Source organism: Silene latifolia, chromosome 1 (assembly GCF_048544455.1).
Source record: "Silene latifolia isolate original U9 population chromosome 1, ASM4854445v1, whole genome shotgun sequence".
Taxonomy (NCBI): Eukaryota; Viridiplantae; Streptophyta; class Magnoliopsida; order Caryophyllales; family Caryophyllaceae; genus Silene; species Silene latifolia.
The window spans coordinates 92,205,053-92,225,531 of record NC_133526.1 but is presented as its reverse complement, the minus strand read 5'-3'; the positions used below and the strand labels follow the sequence as shown (position 1 = coordinate 92,225,531).

General features: G+C 37.5%; 1 protein-coding gene across 2 annotated transcripts; it reads right to left on the bottom strand.

Moving 5' to 3' along the window:
• Window positions 1–3,302: 3,302 nt before the first annotated feature.
• On the bottom strand, window positions 3,303–17,171 carry LOC141607765 (putative polyamine transporter At1g31830). Of its 2 annotated transcripts, XM_074427115.1 has the most exons (3): window positions 16,930–17,171; window positions 16,714–16,839; window positions 3,303–5,160 (listed from the first exon to the last, which is right to left on the bottom strand). In XM_074427115.1, exons 2-3 carry the CDS (start codon window positions 16,822–16,824, stop codon window positions 3,697–3,699), a joined length of 1,575 nt encoding a protein of 524 aa, XP_074283216.1. In that variant the 5' UTR covers window positions 16,825–16,839; window positions 16,930–17,171; the 3' UTR covers window positions 3,303–3,696. The 2 variants fall into 2 exon arrangements, with proteins under 2 accessions (XP_074283216.1, XP_074283221.1); XM_074427120.1 differs by lacking the exons at window positions 16,714–16,839; window positions 16,930–17,171 and adding an exon at window positions 5,914–6,245.
• Between the last annotated feature and the right edge of the window lie 3,308 nt (window positions 17,172–20,479).

The window sequence follows — 20,479 nt, the reverse complement described above, 5'->3', positions numbered from 1 at the left end:
ACGCTGTCCTCCCATGAGTACGGGAAGGACTTAGGTCTACCGCGCCCACTTTGGGCTCCCAGCGACTTGGTGGATCGGCTTCTCCTAGCGCTCCGTTCAAATTTCTCGGAGTCACATTTTGGGCCCCTGGTCTCTGGGACGGTTTCCGCCGCTCTTGTCGGCGTGAAGTGTGAGCGGGCGTACTACTAATTAGGTCTAGGAGCATTTTCAGCTTTGCTACGTCAACCACGTGTCCCATGATGGTGACCTGGTTGGGTTTCGGGGCGCGTGTCGGGTATTGATGGCATCCCGAACTCCGGTTGGATTACACCGCCGGTGGAGAGTGTATGACTCGAGTTGTTGAAAGTGTCATCTTGGTAAAATGCGGTTTCGTCGGATTCTGATTGCGTCTTGTTGTTTTGACATTTTCTTAGCTTTTTGGGCGGGTTTTTGTTGTTTTTTTTTTTTGTTTGGGAATGAATGTGACTAGCTTCTAGTGTCTTTTCCCACAGACGGCGCCAATTGTTCCGGGCGTAATTCCGGAGCAGATATTCGTTACCACCCTTGGCTTGTAGAATAATGTCTTTGGTTTGATTCTTCTTGTCTTTATCGTTCCTCTCGGCTTCTCCTGCAACAATGGACAAACTGAGGGCTTGGCTTTGCGCCAAGCGTACTCACTCCGACGCTCAAGTCAGTAAACTTAAAGGATTAAGTTGTATGTTATTTAGAGCGATATATTGTAGAGAGATGAGGAAGATAATACCAGTTTATGTGTGATATTAGGTCAAGTTGTGGATTAGTTGGATCCTTTCCTCAATGAAGGTTGAGGAGTATTTATAGACTTTCACCTTTTGTCACGTAGTGGCCAAGTTGCCAAGTGGCTATCAGGTGGAAAGACCGTTGTACCCTCGGCCGATGGACCTATGGCAGGCTGGCCGAGGGTCTTGGATATGAGTACGCGGATATGTGTCCCGGCTGGCTGGTTGCCTTGCCGAGACCCAAGTGACAGGCCGATGGGTTGCATCGGCTAGACTGTCTAAGTTGTTGACTTTGCTGTGGATATCTTTGACCTTGCTCAATGTGTTGACTTGGTCAGCGGTGCAGAATATGCCCCATCACTTGTCATCCAATAATAACGGATGCAATTGGTACACCCTCGCTCTTTGCTCTCAGTAAAACAATTGTAAACTTATACTCCCTCCATTCAACTCCACTTTGCAAGTTTGCTTTATCACGTTTGCCAACGCAGTTTTTAGGCGATAAATATCATTAGCTGTGTATTTACAAAAATTATAAAAGTTAGATATTTTTAATGTACTCTTAAAGACGAATCAAATAAGATCCCACATGAATATATTTTCACTTATGTATCGAGAGAAAATTGAAGTTGAATGTCCGCTTGTGAATAGTGCGCAAAAGAGAAACTTGCAAAGTGGAGTTGAATGGAGGGAGTATGTAACTAAAATATACATGTGTACATCCTATGATCTCTATTTACAAAATACAAAGGTACTATATACAAGTAAAAAATATGCCGCAACTGTGGAATCTAGCTAGTGGTTAAAACTTAGGTGTATGTCCGGGTTTCAGGTTCAAGCCTCCCCTAGTGCGTTCTTGTGGTGTATTTATGGCCTGAATTATGCCAACTAGATTTCGAACCTGTTATCTTTGGACGGCTTACCTAGTATACGTGGTTTGCAGGCTATTACGTATACCCGAGAGTTTACTCCGCATGTACCGAAGGCAACACGGTGCGGCTCGTCCTAAAAAAGAATTAAAAAAAAAAAAAAAAAAAAAAAAAAAAAAAGTAAAAAGGCTTATTGCATAAAAAGAAAACAGTAAAATAGCTGTTTTAAGACATTATAGCAGGGATAAAGTTGAAGATTGCACAAAGCAACGAGCTACTAAACATAATCATTGAACCAGTGACGAAGCAACTAAAACAAAAGTTGACAATGACCACATAGGCATGGAAAATACAAATTGTATGATGAAAAACTAATTTTTGTTAACATCCTCTAGTTTTCGTTAGCACTCATTTTAGACAATATTCGCTATAATTCTCAACGTTAAAGGTAAGACTGTGTACATTCGGACTTATGATATCCTTGACTTTGTACATGGTATTGGTGGGTTGATGTTGGATGGTGTAAAAGCAGTAAGTTAGACATAATGGGTATCAAGTTTGAAGTAGCTGGAAGGCTTAAAAGATAAGGAAGGCAACCCCTCAAGAAATGGGCCACTGTAAGACTAATTCAACAGCAAGTAATTATACAGCAATGTGATTCACATCAAGACTACATGAGTCCACCTAAAATGTCAGAAACTATGATTGATATCACTATGTTACTGGATTCAATATCAAGTAAAATCACACGTTTCTTATTTAGAATTTACAAGTAATTTTGGAGCAGTATAATCATCTGTAGATTGTTCATAAATGATTAACACATGCAAAAATTGGATTAGAGTCCAACATTCTTGCTTGTTATTGTACTGTCAAATTAGACTATGCCATCAACTTTATTGTTTGTTTGCCCACTAAAATCTCATAAATTTCAAAATCACATGAATTGCATATTTTGGAACTTGTTTGATTACCCCAAAGATTATAAAATGGGGGAGTTTTCAACTCCTACATTGCCTTAGAACAAAGTAGTGAGCAGTAATGCACCATCATGACTGTCAACCAGAAGCTGACATAAACTTTAGAAAGGGGAATTGAGCAGTGCCTTAGAATCCAAAATGAGACACTAATAATTGTTGGAAGAGATGGGAGACATTTGGTAGAAGCAAATGAGAATAGGGAAATAGCATTCAAAACAACAGCGCACGCTTTCAAGATCTTTGACTCATCTTGGTCCAACCAACCACTCAACCGACACCTATCAATGACTTACATACAAACAAATACCGAGTATTAATGAAGACACCAAATTTATGGCATGACATGAGGTTATGACGGACGGTGTCTTTTAGGGACCATATTCGAAAAAGATATTATGAGGGCTGCTAAGAACCCAACGCAGCCACAGTGGCATAGTATCATATCTCGGTTTTGGTCATTATACAGATATCGAGTATCACAGTCTAATCTCTCTAAATACAGCTCACAGTTATCCTGGTAACCTTCATGATCCTTACAAAATGGCATGTTTCGTTGTGACAAGACTCACCTCCTTTATTTTTTGTCATGGGCAATAGTGTATGGACTTGGCATCATGGGAATCGTACATTCATTCCCCTATCTAGATAAGGAACGGAGTTAAAATGCAATGAACGGAGAAAGTAGATAATGGAGAAATATGGTACCAAAAAAAGTATGAAAAGCCAGAAGGCCAAAATGCTGAATTTCATTCAATGCATTACAAGTTTGGGATCTATAAATCAAAATTCTGCGCAGGAGTTTTTAAGCAAAAACAGACAGATGATGTTCCATCATAAATCGAATATATTTTGCTATATCGAGCCTTCAACAGTTAGCATAGTACAGGAGTTTATGTGACAAGTTCGGTAACTTGAAAAATCCCATTTCCAATATTCGCATTGATCATCACCATAAAAACAAGATAATTTACAACTAATAGCCAGAAACTAAAAGCTTAATAGCAAAACGAAGCCCAATAAGTGGAACCAAGAAGCTAAAACATACATGTCACCTGTAGAACGCGTCCCAAACTAGATAAATTAGATTTCCACATTTCTAGTATCCGCTTGCTAAGGAACCAAAGACCGATTGTTCTCATGGACATCCGCTTGGAGGTCAGCTAAACCAGAAGTCACTGAAAACTTGAGCAATCTCTTTCTCTCCGAATACTTGAGACCAGGTTGGAGCACGAGCCCAATGGATACAGCGATGAGGCTGACCACCATAACTTTGACGGATGCTAGAGCCAGAACTAAACATATCAATATGGTCGGAGGAACACACATCAAAATAGACCCGATAGTCCCCAACGGAATCTTGTAAGGCCGAGAGACAGATGGTTGTTTAATCCTCAACAGCACAAATGCTATAAATTCCAGAATCATTCCAAAACAGTACAAGAAGTTTTCGGCAGCCACTATCTCATCAAAACTCAACCAAGACAGCAAAAGCACACCCGAGGCAGAGAAAAGAATCCCGAGTATTGGAGTTCCATGACGAGATCTTTTAGCAAACATTTCAGGAATCATTCCTCGCTCTGCCATACCCAAAAGCTGAAAGGAGTCGCTGCTCATTTCAGCAACAAACATGCCCATGTTGGACATTGCGGCAGCCCCTTGGATCCACCAACATAACCATGTCCCGCCGATAATTTTGGCAACGTCAGCAAAGTAACCGTCCTCCCAAAGTTCCCGATTAAGAGGAACAGCCCCAGTGCCAGCTAAAAGGGGAAAGAAATAGGCACAAACGACAAAAATAAGGGCGTAAAACAAAGCCTTTGGAAGGTTCTTTTTCGGGTTTTCCACTTCTCCAGCAAGTGTACTTATTGAATCCCAGTAATTCAGATTCCAGAAGAGCGTGTTTAGATATAAACCCCATTTGACATTATGAAGATCTACAACTAGCCATCTTGCGGGTTCCAACTTTGGTATAGCAAGCAATCCCATAACAATAAAAGGAAGGATGGAAACTACACCCAACAGAACTGCAACCCATCCGACAATAGTCATACCCCTATAATTCATATACGTGAGGGCAAAAGTCAAGACCAGCACTGATAAAATCCGCGGATAGCCTTGACCAACCAGAGGAACTACTGACTTCAAGTAATCAAGGAAAAGAACTGGGTATAATGCATTATCAATCACTCCACTAAGCCATTTCATCCAACCTTGCTGAAAACCCCAGTATTCCCCTAATGCAGCCGACACCCAAACCACATAACCCCCATTTTCAGGGAACATTGTCCCCATTTCTGCAGTAATAAGTGCTTCAGGCACACTCCATATGAAGGGAAATACTAAGAACCCCGCAAGGGCGAGCAGAGGTCCTGCTGCCCCAACACTATCCTCAACTCCAAACGGCCCACCAGAAACCTCATAAAAGATGAGGAAAACAAGTGGTAGTACCGATACCTTTTTGAATTTATTAGCCCTAGGTGAAGACGGTAGATCGTCGATAGTGACATACCCAGCTCCATTGAGTTGACCCATCTCAACTGAAGCTTGCCTAGTATTAGCTGTATGCCTAAGTTTCTGCACCATTCATCAACAAAGGTCCAACAACATTAATAATTAGCTTCTTCAACTGTTCCCATAAACCACTAATAAGGGCAGAACAACATTGTAAAATACACCTTAAAGAAGCAAAAATTACTAACAAACAACATTTTCAGCTCATCAAGCTTACAACTAGATGAACAATCACTAAAATTAAGGATTTTCTAACGTGTGCATCAAGAGCATACATTAAGAATGCAAATGAAGCAATATTTAAATGTTACCGCTTTCAATGAATTAAATATCATTGGGTTATTAATGTGTGCCCTTAGGACACGCGTTAGAAAATCCGCTACAATAAAGCCAAATTCTAGCCCATGAGTCAATTCTCAGCTAATTAAACACACCCCAATTGCAATAATATACCCAATTCACATCATAACTGTAACTTTCTAAACCCAGATGAAGAAGTTCATCAAATTGCAACAATGAAGTCCAGACACTAAAACTAATCCATAATTTGCTAAATAAACAGATGCCCACATAAATAAACACAATTATCCCACTAATTACACTGAAAAAGGGAATCAAATCACAAAACTTTGACATGTAATTGTGAAACAAACACATACCCATGAAGAAACACACCAATTGGAACAAAAAACAGTACAATGCGCATAATCAATCAATCAATCAATCAATTTCATTGAGATAGTAACCTTAGGAAATTATTAGCAGCAAGAATAACAGTAGAGTGATGCAGTATAAAGTTGAAAAAGAAGCACGAACCATTAGAAGGAAATGATGCCATATGTCATATGGGTGTTTGATTTTGTTGTTGCAATAAAGTTTTTGACAAATGTTGTATCACGAATTCTACGATTACCAGGTTTTATTTTTCGACGGATACTTCCAAATTTAATCTTCCAACTTTGATACTTTACTGATAAAGTAATAGGTTGCAATTTCAATCTCGGAATTGATTTCTATTTCTAAGATAAAGATGTTGGTATGCATAATCGGGCAAGATTGCAGATGGAAGTGTTTGGTAAACAATTTTATCATTGCTACTCATTGCGGAAACTGAACCCGATTCGAGGAACCCAACACAGAACCGCATCAAGTCTTTGTTGAGGTCAAGTCTTTTATTTATGTTTTCTTATTTGGATGTCTGAGCCATTAGTAATTGTTTTTTCGATTTCTTTATTTAAAGCATGTCATCTTTCATATTTTATTTTTTTAGCAAAAACAAACGTAAGGAATTGATCGAGATGAACGTACTAGCTTAGTAATTATAGTTATCCAAATAAGATTGTTTCAATATTGTTCTTTACTATTTTAACTTAAAACTAAATAAATCACCTGAGAATATCTTTAACATGAAATTAAATCCAAACATGACAATATAAAGAATAAATACATAATATGTTGATAACCTAGTTCGATAATGACCCAAACTGAAATCCACTTGACCTCCTAGATATGCTATAACCTCACAATGACTCGATAAATATCCAAACTCACTATTGACTCAGCACTACCTGACCACAATATAACTAATCCCTAATTGACCCCACCCATCATGGATCCCACAGAACTGATTGTTACCTCGTATAGTCTTATACGTGTTTATGTCTTTAATCAATTATCTAATACACATTATTCTCATGTCAAATAAGTTTTCCTTGTTATATTTGTGTAAGACAATTCTGCAAAAAGTATATGTGCAAATTTTGAAATGTAAATAATTTTAGAAAACTATTTCGTAGTTGGTAACTAACTTATACAATATTAGATTATTTAGGTTAATAAACATCGAATTTTATAATATATTTAGAATGAAAATCATCTTATTTTATGATCAGTTAATCACTATTTCAAAGGGATTATTAGACATTGTTTTCGCGAGGCCAATAATATTGCCGACTTTATAGCTTGTTATTTGAACATTCTTGTCTAAATCTCTCCGGATGGTTTGAAAGTTGGTTACTTCAACTCACGTTTTTTATCCGAAGGATAAATGTCTGTAATCTAGCATTATTGCTCCAAAGATGATCGATCCCGTGTGGAAAAAGGCTTGAAAAGAGAGGGACAACTAAAAGGTACACTCCGTAAGAGTGAAAGAAATGAGAAGTTGTAGTAGGGGTGGGAGTGGGCGCTGCGCATGCGTGATTAGAATGAACAAATGGGCCCAAAGAAGCAAGTGATTGAGAAAAGAGAGACTTATGATCGTAAACATTATGGCCCATCATATGTTTCACAAAGTCCTAACCTAAAAGTCCTTCTCGAAACTCTGTAGGCCTTTTTTAGAGGCCCACTTTCACTAACACCCCGGAATTCTCGGGGATTTATTGGATTGAAATGTAAAAATTAGAGTATGTTAACCAGAAATACGTGATTTACGGGCTATCACATATATTTTGGAATTTATTCAGTGTGTATTAAAGGTATCGGTTGCAAGTTCCCTTTTTAATCAGGAAAAAAAATAGAGTAGTTATTAATAAGTTTATAATTTTACTGTACTTACCTTGTTATTCCATACTTTGTGATGACAACTCATTTTTAAATAATTAGGTCGACATCATAAAATGTCATTAATTTCTAAAAATAAATGACTACATAATATTTTTGGTGGTAATGACTACGTAATATAACATAACCTATAGCTATTACTATATGTTAGGTAACCTCTTATTAAATTCGTCTTGCCATAAAAAAAAAATTTATAAAACATTTTTATGAGTAAGACGTGTTCAACAATATGAATCTCAATTGTGAATACTAATATATACTCTCTCCCATCCACTCCAAAGCTAACAAGTGGGTCCATGTTACCTTTGAAGTGGATAGAAGGGAGTACTTGTGTTTTAATTTGAATGTGATAGTTCGATATTTTATATAGACGAGACATATTAAACATGTCATCACTCATCATTATAAAGTATCATATTGCTATATACCAAAATTGAAATAAGTAGTCATTAAAAAGTTCATTTTACAAGAAATTTAAATAAGACTGTTTTACACAAATATTATCTTTAATTATAATAAAGGGGTTATGGGATAATTTATCTAGATATTGCTTTTCAAGAAATTTGTTAAGCTTGGATACCAAATTATTTCATACGTGTAAGAGTACATAACCTATTACCTATATGCATGCCTAACTAACCCTCGGAAATTTTGTCACTTTCTTTTTTGGGACATCTTAAGTTAATACACACAATGCTAATTTACTAAAAGAGTATTTAACCACCAATATTATCCCATCATGAAAAGGTTGGTTACTTTAGCTTTCAATCACGCATTTTCTTCCTTTATTATTTTCAGTAAATTTTGGTAGGTTGTTGCATAGAAAAGCATGGGAAGCCAGGATTTTAATAACCTTTTAAGAAGGCCGGAATGATATAGTGTGATTAAGCATGAGTTTCATCATTCAAAAAATAGTTCTTGTCTTTTTTTCGAAAGTAAAGTTTAATGTCCCACATGCCTCTTTATTGCAAGAAAAATATTTGGTAACACACTAACACATCATTTTACATTTATTTTTATATAACTCACCCTGTTAAAAACGTCAAAAGTCACTCATAACATCTAGTTAAGATTTATAGGGGTAATGCGAACATTAGATTGCATATTCACATCTCATCTCTATCTAAGTATTGTACTGATTTTATGACTCATTCGACACCAAAGCAAAACCACATAATACATTTTCGAATCAAAAGGTCTACAAAAATATATAGCAAATATACAACTAGAAAATGGCAAATTTTTAACACGTAACTAAATCGCTTCTTAGCTACTATATTACATGCATGCATTACAATTTGTTGAAGGATTGACCGAATTTTTAACTGTTTTATACGAGTATGATATTATGTAAAATTTATTTATTCATTAGAAGATCATGACCTGTTTTATAAGTTGTCATTAAACACAAAATTTCATTGAAGACGAGCGATATCCGTTACAAGCTTGTGACGGTGATATATGAGCTCAGGAATTAATCGAGAAACTCAGAAATTACAATAGGATTCCTAAAAGAAGAAAGGAAATCGAATGTGCAATTTCATTGATAATTCTGTTGAAGATTACAGTAGAGAGAGAAATATTAAAGAAAGAGAAAATGAGATTACAATCGATAAAACTCTTGATGAATATCGAGTATAGCTATTTATACTCGAGTTGGTTATTTCCCAAAAGTAACTAACTTGAACTAACAACTTTTTCATTATTATCTTTGTATTTGTATTTGTACAGCCAAGACATATCAATCCATCCCCTTAACAAACGACTTGTCCTCAAGTGGATCTAAATTGAAACCAGGAAATCTTCTCTGCATATCATCATAGAGTTCCCAGGTAGCATCATTAGGAGATGAATTTGACCATTGAACCAGAACGTACACCACACCAGAAATTCCTCTTTTTGCTAGCTTCCTATCCAACACGACTCTTTGGTTCACGGTTCACGATTTTTTGAGATTCATCCATCTCGGTGTAAAACGCTAGCAGGAGCTGGACCCTCATGTTTTTAAGCAAAGAGATGTGAAAAAGCGGATGTACTTTAGCTTGAGCAGCAACTCCGGTTTGTAAGACACTTGCCCTACTCTAGTTTATTACGGGGAAAAGGACCATAGTACCTTGGAGCCAATTTGGCACATGTCCTGTGCACTACAGACTGCTGCCTATACGGTTGGAGCTTGACATAAGCTAGATCTCCCACCATCAGTTCTCTTTCAACTCTTCCTCTATCAGCTTGCTTCTTCATCCTGTCTTGTGCTCGAGTTAAATGAAATTTAAGCATTTTAAGGCACTCTTCTCTAGCACTCAAACCCCTGTCAATAGCCTCCACCTTACTATCCCCCAACACATATGGAATATGAAGCAGGGTCGACCATAGACAATCTCATATGGGGTTTTTCGTGGTGGTGAGTGAAAGGAAGAATTGTACCACCACTCTGCTAGGGGAATCCATTTGGCCCACTGTTTGGGATGTTCACCAGTCATGCATCTGAGGTAATTTTCCAGGCACCTGTTAACTACCTCGTCATCCATCGATCCCCGAGGGTGATATGCGAGATGACATTAATAGATCAACTTGTTGCGACCTAAAGAGCTCTGCCGAAATGACTTATGAATACCTTATCTCTATCACTAACAATTGATTTAGGCATCCCATGAAGTCCGAATATCCGATCCAGAATGCTTGAGCAATCGAAGTAGCGAGTGAATGGATGACTCAAAAGGATAAAATGAGCATACTTGCTTAGCTTTGTCTACTACCACCAAAATAGTGTCCTTCCCATGTGACTTTGGAAGACCTTCTATGAAATCCATTGAGATATCCACCCAAATAGCTCCTGGTATGGGTAAGGGTTGCAATAAGCCCCTTTGGTTGTTGTAGTATAGGCTTAGATCTCGGCAAACCCCACACTTTCTCACATAATTTCGACATCCCTTTGCATGTGCTTCCGATAGAAAAGAGGCTTAATCCTTTTGAGGGTAGCCTGCACTCCAGTGCCCCCAACGGGTGAATCATGTAAAAGAGTGATTATTTTTGTCTTTAAAGCCTCATCGGAACCTCAACCGGACTTTCTTTCCTCCTTAATTCCTCATTTTCCCATTTATATTTGCCCTGAGAATTTCCATCCTTCAACTGTTGGATCATTTCTTGTAGTTGGATGTCCTGCTCCCGACTTTTGTGAACCATGCTTACCAAGTCGGTGTGAATATGGGACACTAGCATTGTCATAAGTTGTTGACCAGTCACCCTTGATAAAGCATCGCAGACATCATTGTCAACCCCCCCTTCCGTACTTAATTTCATAATCAAGTCCAAAGAATTTAGGCAAACATTTACTTTGGAAGGTTGTAGTAATCTTTTGCTCCATGAGATATTTGATTGAAATGATCGGTTTTGATCACAAAATGCCTACCAATTAGATAGGGTTTCCATTTTTCCACAACAAAAATCACATTGACTAGCAACTCCTTTTCATAAGTTGAAAATGCTAAGGACCTTGAAGAGAAAGCCTTCCGATGTAGGCAATAGGATGGCCCTCCCGTGACAAAGACACGGCTCCCATGCTCGTATCACATGCATCTGTCTCCACAAAGTGAACTCTTTAGAAAAATCGGGAAGGGTCGAACAGGGAGCATTGACCATAGCTTGCTTGAGCTTGAAAAGACCTTGAAGCTTCGGGATTCCAATTGAATGCATTCTTTTTAAGCAAATTGGTAAGGGGCTTACTTAGAATTCCATATCATCTTATGAACTTCCTATAATAACTTGATCAAACCCTAGGAATCCTCTTAATTCCTTGATATTAGTAGGTTCGGCCGATTGACCATGGCCTCAATTTTACCGGGTCGGTGGCTACCCCTCTGCAGAAATAATGTGTCCCAAGTATTCTACTTCGATGTGCCAAAAATACATTTTGACATTTTAGCAAACAAAGTGTGTTCCCTTAATATCTCAAAAGTCTGCCTGAGATGTTCCAAATGATCTTGGTGTTCTCTTTGTATATCGTATGTCATCAAAAATACCGAGAATAAACTTCCTTAAATGCTCCTTAAAAATAGTATTCATCAAGTGTTGAAAGGTGGATGGGGCATTTGTGAGTCCAAAAGGCATGACTAAGAACTCATAGTGGCCTTCATGAGTCCTAAAGGCTGTTTTCTCCACATCAGGGGGGTGCATTCTAATCTGCCAATACCCAGACCTGAGATCAATTTTGGAAAATATGATAGCCCCATGCAACTCATCCAACAATTCCTCAATAATGGGAATGGGAAATTTGTCTTTGTGAGTATTCTTATTTAATTCTCTCGTAATCAACACACAACCTCCAAGTTCCATCTTTTTCTTGACTAGCACAATAGGTGATGAGTAAGGACTTTGGCTTGGCCTAACCACCCCATTTTCCAGCATTTCTTGTACTATTTTCTCTATGGCATCCTTTTGCACCACTGGGTATCTATAAGGTCTCACATTTATAGGTGATACTCCCTCCTTCAAATGAATCTTGTGGTCATGCACTCCGAGGAGGTAAGTCGGTGGGTTGACAAAAAGATCCTCATAAACGACTAGTAATTCTGCATTTCAGGATTTAATTCTGCGATTCTTGTTAGTAAGTATGTCGTGATAGAACATGCCTTAATGGCAAAGCATTGTCCATAGTTGGAGTGAGCAATTTGTCAATTTAAAGAGAGTGTTATGTAATTGTTTTCCCTCCATCCACTTCAAGGTAGTAGCTGCCTTGGCTCCCCTCAATATGTGTTTCTTTCCCTGGACCTTAAACTCCATTCTCAATTGACTAAAATCCCATAAGACAGGACCTAAAGAAGTCAACCATTGGATACCCAACACCATCTCACATCCTCCCAAGGGAACAAGCATCACATCAGAAGAGAATTCATGACCTTGCAGCTCCCATTTAAATTGCTGACACATAGATTTACTCATAATTGTATCTCCATTAGCAACAGACACCACTAATGGACAGGTGGTTTTAAGTCTACACCCTAATTTTTTTGCAGTGTTGACATCCAAGAAGTTATGTGTGCTTCCTGAGTCTATCAAAATGTTGATTGGATTGCCCCTAACCTTACCAGTGACTCTCATGGTCTGATAAGTAGTGTTTCCTGTTATAGCATTCAGAGAAATGAGAGGGGTAGTTCCACATCCGCCGACTAGACCGCCACTCTTCTTCCGGTGGAGATTCGACTCCTCCTCTACTATTGTCACAAATTCAATGCTATGCAATTGGGCTCTACACTTATGAGTAGGTGTCCATTTCTCATTGCAGGTAAAACACAATTGCTTAGCCCTCCTTTCAGCCACTTCCTTTTCACTCAATCTAGAAGTGTTTAACCTTTGATTGGCGGGAGGTCCGGAATTCGATAAGCCATGGAAGACGATAGTGGTCTTTTGATACGGAGTGCCACAAAAGGTTTTGTGATTTGGTTTGTCCAAAATTGGTTTACTTTTCTTATGAAAAGAAGACAAAGTAGCTTCCTGCAACTTGGCTAATGCAAAAGCATCCATTAGGGATTGGGGTTTATGCATTCTAACGATTGTTCGTATGTCATCACTTAAACCCTTAAGAAAGCAACTTAAAGCCTGTTTCTCGGACAAGTCGATTCTATTCAACAAACCATCAAATTGTTCGATATTGAACAACGAGTCTTTTTGTTTGGGTTCATAATTTTAAACCATAGGGTCATCAAAAGAATTATTTCCAAATCTAGCAATTATAGCCTTTTTATACTCTTCCCAACTCGGCCAATTACCAAATTCCCTAGTTTTCATCAAAGATTGATGCCACAATAAAGCTTTGCCTTCAAGATGAATTGAAACCATTTTAACTTTAATGTTTTCAGAAGTGGAATCAACCTCAAAGAATTGATCACATTTATAAATCCAGCCTAACACATTATCACCACTGAATTTAGGGAATTCTACCCTAGAAAAGCGATCGAAATTGGAATTGAAATTACGAGAATTGGGGAAATTGCGCAGAATTAGGGTTTTGAAGAATACGAATTTGAAGAACCAATTTGACGAGAATTTAATTTTTCTCCAAATTAACAACCCTAGAACTCATTGCAATCAATTGCCCCAAAACTTGCTCAATTCTTGAGTTCATGCGATCCATTTTATCAGTTAACCCTTGTTGTTGTAATTGTATTGCGGCATTTAATTCTGCTTTGTCTTGATTGTGAATTCTCACCAATTCCCCCAAATTTGCCTCAATGTTCACCATAGATTCACCCAGATTCTTCACCTTATCCTCCATTGATGGTGTAACTTGATCATCGTGTTATCGAGTTTTTGCGTTTTTTGGCGGCATTTTAATCAAGAGAATCCAGGAAGGATCTCTGATACCACTGATATATGAGCTCAGGAATTAATCGAGAAACTCAGAAATTACAATAGGATTCCTAAAAGAAGAAAGGAAATCGAATGTGCAATTTCATTGATAATTCTGTTGAAGATTACAGTAGAGAGAGAAAGATTAAAGAAAGAGAAAATGAGATTACAATCTGATAAAAGCTACTGATGAATATCAGAGTATAGCTATTTATACTCGAGTTGGTTATTTCCCGCCAAAAGTAACTAACTTGAACTAACAACTTTTCTGTTATTATCTTTGTTTGTATTTGGTCACATTCTTAGCCAATATCGCATATCGACGGATACCGTTTTCTCTCACAAAATGCCCATTGAGAGGTGAATGGGAAGCACATGGGGGTGCCCCATCTTGTCCCCTCTCCCTTTTTATGAGAGGTAACAAGCTTGTGACGGGATTAGCCCGTCACAAGCAAGACTAGTTGGTCATTAAAATAGTCTATCCACGTCTTACACAAACATTGGTGATAATAATAATATTCCACAATATTCATCTTAACTTTATTCTCTCCTTGTGATAGAAGAACAACTTTACTTTTAAGAAAGGAACATATATGAAATAAGCATAAGAAGAAAAGAGGGAATTATGGTGCATGAGTAGAGTTGAATTATAGCAAAAGAATGAAAGGAGGGATAAAATCAACGCATGGTTGCTAAAAGATTAAAGATGTTTCCATGTTTTTATTTTTCATGGAGTGTGAATAATTAAACTGCTACTAACAACTTATTATGATGGCTTTTTGTGCAACAACAAGCGTGCGTTTTGTGGGCTCCATTTTTCTTTAATAAAATTAATAATATGATCAAACCAATTCAACAATTGCGATCAGATCAACTGTTACATTCCTTTAATTATTAGATGATTCTAAGTTTCTCCTAAGACGACACTATATATCCGTCTTAAACTTAATACTCCCTCTCATTCACAATAAACCTCCCATTTCATTTTGGCACAAATATTAAGGAAACACACTACCCCACCATATAATTAAATTTCAACCACACAAATACACTACCCCACCATACAATTAAATTTGGACCACACAAACACTTACCAAAAAAGGAAATAGGGAGGTTATTGTGAATAGACGGAAAAGGAAATAGGGAAGTTTATTTTGACTGGGAGGGAGTATGAGTTAAGTACATGTCACTTTTGTATATAAGAATGTATAAAGAAAAGTAATATATTTGTCTTATATGGAGTATATATACAAGTAGTATGATACTTGTCTCGTCTTAAACATAAGATAGATAGTCATAGTACTATCTTAAATAAGAATCTGTGTTGATGAAAATCTTCAAATTATGAGTCTGAAAACCTCTGATTCAAGAAACATACTAGAAATTAAAGCTGCTCATAATATTAAATTTATTTTTTAGAGGATTTGGCCATGTGACATATTGCAATGTTTTGCGTAGAACGATCAATCTTTACCCGTATAAGTATCATGAGAGACCGGTTTCATGAGAGATCGTCTTCCACTAAATCAGTGGGAGACATAACAGAGAAAAAAGAAAACAACTAACTTTCTCAGTCCATCATGTAAGAGGTCTCTCAATAACGCTATTAAGAGACCGTCTCTCTGAAGTTTTTTGTGTTTTATATAATCGTTATATTAATATGTTGTTATCCATAAAATTTATGATACAAGAAAACGTCCAATTTTATAATGGACATTTTATGGTCTATATAGGCTGTAATAAGCTTAAATTTTCTCTCCTAGATTACGAGTTTACGAGAACTTGGTTAACTACTTAACTCCATGTTGTTTGATAAATTAAAATGTACACAAACAATAAGATACGCAATTGGTCATGCTTAAGAGGGAGATATAACATAGTTATAAATTATAATAAGGACAAATCCATGTACATTTTCAAGACCATTTGTCTTGTTAAATGAGATGTATTCGACCATGCTTACTCCAAAAAAAAAGTCCATTTTAAATAAGAATTGTGTATGATACGGCTCTAAGAAGATACTCTCTTATCTGGGGGTGCTTTCAATGTGACATTTTTGTACAAATGTGTGACAAAAATGTATGGTACGGAGTACGTTGGTGGGCTCTTGTGATAGATGTGACTTCGAAATTCTATCATACTTATGTGTTTGACGTTTTCTAAATAATTTTAATACGATACTTCTCACAACATGAGTATTTACTATTTTATGTTGTCTATTTAATATGGAGAAACTATTTTAACTCCCTGATTGCTCGAATTTTTTTCCGCCAATATTCATATTTCATAATAAGTCTTATTAACATCAACGAAGGTTTTTCATTGCACATTGTTAATTTGAAGTCGTCTGTACGTCATTCATTAGTGAATTAATAAAATGTTTTGTTTTAAGAGATTATAAAATGTGACATTTGAACTAACTTAGATTTTGTTTAATTTGAGTAATCTTGATAACGACGGGTTTTGAACTTAATTAACGAGTTTATGACTAATTTACACTACCAACTGAAGTAACATCTTTAATAACGTATCTAGCTAGCATTTTTACATTAATTGAAAAATTAAGAAAAGTGACAACTATGTTTCCACAAATTACGAGAACTATAGAACAATTAAGTGTATGATAATCAGTGTGCTTATCAAACAAACTTCAATTATGCGAAATAATGCAAGATGATGAAAAACGTGAGTGACAAAAATTGAAAAACTAACCTCATCAACAACGACGTTTGGATTAGTAGGTGACACTATTACACCATTACTAGGGACAGTAGCAGTCACTACTACTACTTGTTGATCGGCCTTTTCCTTTGAACCTTGCATCTCAAACACTTGTACCTAGCAAAGACGTATACAATTAAATGAGATAACGTCACCTGTGATGACTGGTATAAGCTAGTCTTGTTAAACAGAAAGTTGTATACATACCCGTGATGAATTATGAGAAAATTATCGAAGTGAATTATGAAGAGTTATTAGTAAAGTGAATAGAAATTTAGTAGAGGGTTTATGTGAGATAAGAGAAGATGGAATGAAGAAACGATGAAGGGAGTACTTAAGTAGGTGCTTAAAGTAAGTTTACAGAGGGAGGGAAGAAGGAAAGGGAAAGAGAGTAGAATCCTTAAATGGGGGCTGGAAAGAGAGCATGAGAAGATAAAAGTGGATATTTTTGACTCTTCTCATTTTATATTTTTATATAGACTAAGACTATGTGTTACTGTCCTATTAGTGTCTAAATGTGTCTTTGCTCCTTTTTTGGTACTAACAAGTAGGTGCATTTAGCATGCATATTGTATACATAAACTAATACAAACAAGTTCACATTGCCAATGTTTTCACTTAAATTTCGAACATTGAGTCTAGGATGACTTCATTGCCCGTTTTACGCTATATTTTTATATTTATTTATAATTAAAGGTGGTAGTCGGGTTATTTGTGTCTGTTACGGTAGGGTTTTGGTTTGCCAGGGTGGGACATAAAAGGTTTGAGATTTTCCGGGTTGGTTCTTGTTCATAATAAGTATTCAGGTGACATGTTGGGCCATGTTTGGTTTAGGACAATATCACATCAAGTTATCTATACACAAAATATATTTAATCTTATTGTTTCATGTAAAAATTACACAAGGCTAATGTAAATTACACGAGATTAATATTGGTAAAATTATCCTAAGATGGGACACTTGACTTGCATGTCTTGACTGTCTTTCGCTTCCTTTTCTTATGCCCTGAAAGCGCACAAGAAACTTAGTTTCGGGGGTTTCGTTGAAAGCCCCTCTGATGCCCTTTAATTATCCTTTCAGATCGACCGAATTTCTCTTGAGGAGATGTCAGTGCTAATAGTTTAACATTTTGTGGAGAGATTAATACAATATCTTTGAGAGTGGAAGACTAGTTACCTCCTTTGGTGAATAGTGTCACCTACTTATGTACGAGTAAAGGTGCACATGTGTCAGGTCCACGTGATCTGACACATGTTGCTCTGCATGGTCAATCTAGCGATGCTTCTGGTTCCGGACATGTCTTTTCCAGAGGGCCCCTATGTCCGCATGACCGAACTCATAGGGAAGGTGTTTATGCTCATTTTTCGTCAGAATGTCACTCACTGTAATACTCTGTATTACCACTCGGTCGAGTGGCATGTACCGAGTGGGGCGATTTGTGTCAGGATGTTCCATAATGGTCTTTGACAGATTGTTATTTGGTTTTGGAATTTGGATATTGTAATCAGTATTTCCGCTTTGTCTTTAATAAAGTTTTTAAAGCGTTCTAGTGTGGTTAGTTTGATATGTACTATCTCGGACAACCGAGATGATAACCCTCTTATTTGCTCGGGAATGTCTTGTTAAAGGCTCTTAAGTAAATGGAGGTGTTACAATCAGTCGGTATTAATAGAGGTGGCAATTGGGTTAGTTGGATCGGGTCTAGGTATGGTCAAGTCGGGTCGAGTTAGCCTAACCATTCGGGCCGAGTCGATTCGTTATCAGGCAAGACATTCGAGTTGATTCGTTTACTTGTTCGGGTTAGGTTTGGGTTGGGTCATTATCAGATTTATTTACTTTATCGCATTACTTCAATTTTTTACGTTTACTTTTCGACCATTATTTGGTTAATTACTTCATTATTAATAAGGCAAATGTATTAAACTAAACAAAAAAATCTATTTCATTTTTATCAATATTGAGCTTAATAATTCTTGGGGTATCCATTTAATCATGGCAATATCGGTTCGGGTTCGGGTCACTGATCATCGCGTCATATCGGGTCGCGAACGGGTCAATTTTGAGTTGTTAATTTTTCGGTTTCTATTAGGTCAGGTTTCGCCGGGGGGGGGGGGGGTGTTCAGTCGGATCAAGTTTGTGTTCTAGTCGGTACCATGGCTTTGGTTGGCACGGGCTGATTTTGCATGCTCTATCAATTACCCCAATCGAAGGCTGAAGACTTCATTAGATGGTCTTTGGTTTTACTTGGCAAACACTCTGATGCACCTTCATAGATCTTGGCTCAAGCTTTGGTTCATAGCGCGCGCTCGTGGCACGTGGCCGTCTAACAATTATAGTTATGGCTGATGTGACCAAACACCTTTATTCTATCAGGATGTCAGTAGCAAGGTGTGTCTTTGGTTTCTAAGACTATTAAATAAAGGGTATTTGTAGGTTCTTGATTTGCCTATAAATAGCCTTTTGATCTTCTTCTGTCCTTACACTTTTTTCTTACACTTCTTACTTTGACCTTTTAATCTTAAGGCGATTACAGTCGGAAGCTATGTCAAATTCCCGTGGTGGAAGCAAATCGAATCTTCCTGCTGCTAGTTCTGCTACCAAGGGGAGTCCCTTACTTCCCCGCCTGCCCAATTATTGTCCTATTGACCCCTCCATCTTCTAAAAACAAGGGAGTCTCAACCCTTTCCAAGTCACAGGAAAGACTGCTATCTCTTTTGTAGAGGATTGAGCGCCCCTAGCGCATTGCTGACTAAGTAAAAAGTGTCTGTAACATCCCCATAAGTCGGGACCCTATCCTCTAGGCATTCCCAACACATGTAGGCATTACAAGACTTAGTTTCCCAAGCTTGTAGTGCGAACAATCAAGTAAAGAAGTGTTTAGCATTAAACTCAAATAGTTAAGTTGTAACTGTAACACCTCCATTTATACCAAGGAGCCTTAGCAAGACCTTCCTTAGCAGATAAGGGCATTACCATCTCGGTTGCCCGAGGACTAGTAAATATCATAACGTTAATAAAAGAACAATTAAGTTTATTACAAGTTTAACTTAATAAAATAAAAGGTACAACTGATAACAACAACTATCAACTACGGTGACACTATCCATGCCATGACTCAGTGATAGACTCGTCCCTCCAAAGCACCCAACTAAGCTCCACATATCAACACCTGCTAAGACTGACTGCTCACCATAATGGATCACGGCAGACACAACACAAGAAGAAACACAAACAACACCACACAAGGTCAGTAACTGAAGAAATACAAAACACAAAGTACGGCATACACAAACCCAACTCCACCTCCAATCACCCATCAATCATCTGACTACCCGAAGGTAAAGTCCTACCAGAATATCCATCGCAACAGATATTCTACACCGCCAGTGGGGGACCGCAGTCTTTACCACCTAAGCCCCGCTCATCTCCATCGAGCGCATAACCCATGTCCATTAATGTGCACATCCCCCTTGTGGCGGGAACCACAAAGGGCAAATCAAGGGCGTGAAGCCATTCCCAACTAACAAAACAAACCACAATACCAATGTAAACAAAACCAATACCAACTAACAACATAACCAACATACCAAACAATCAATAGTACTGAGTAGGAAAAACTTGCCTTTAGCAATCACCAGCAACACCGCATACAACCATATGACGACAAGCAATCACCATTACCACCTATTACAAACAGTATGGCAAACCCTATTACTAACAAACACAACCACAACCAAAACTAAGGAAGACGATGAT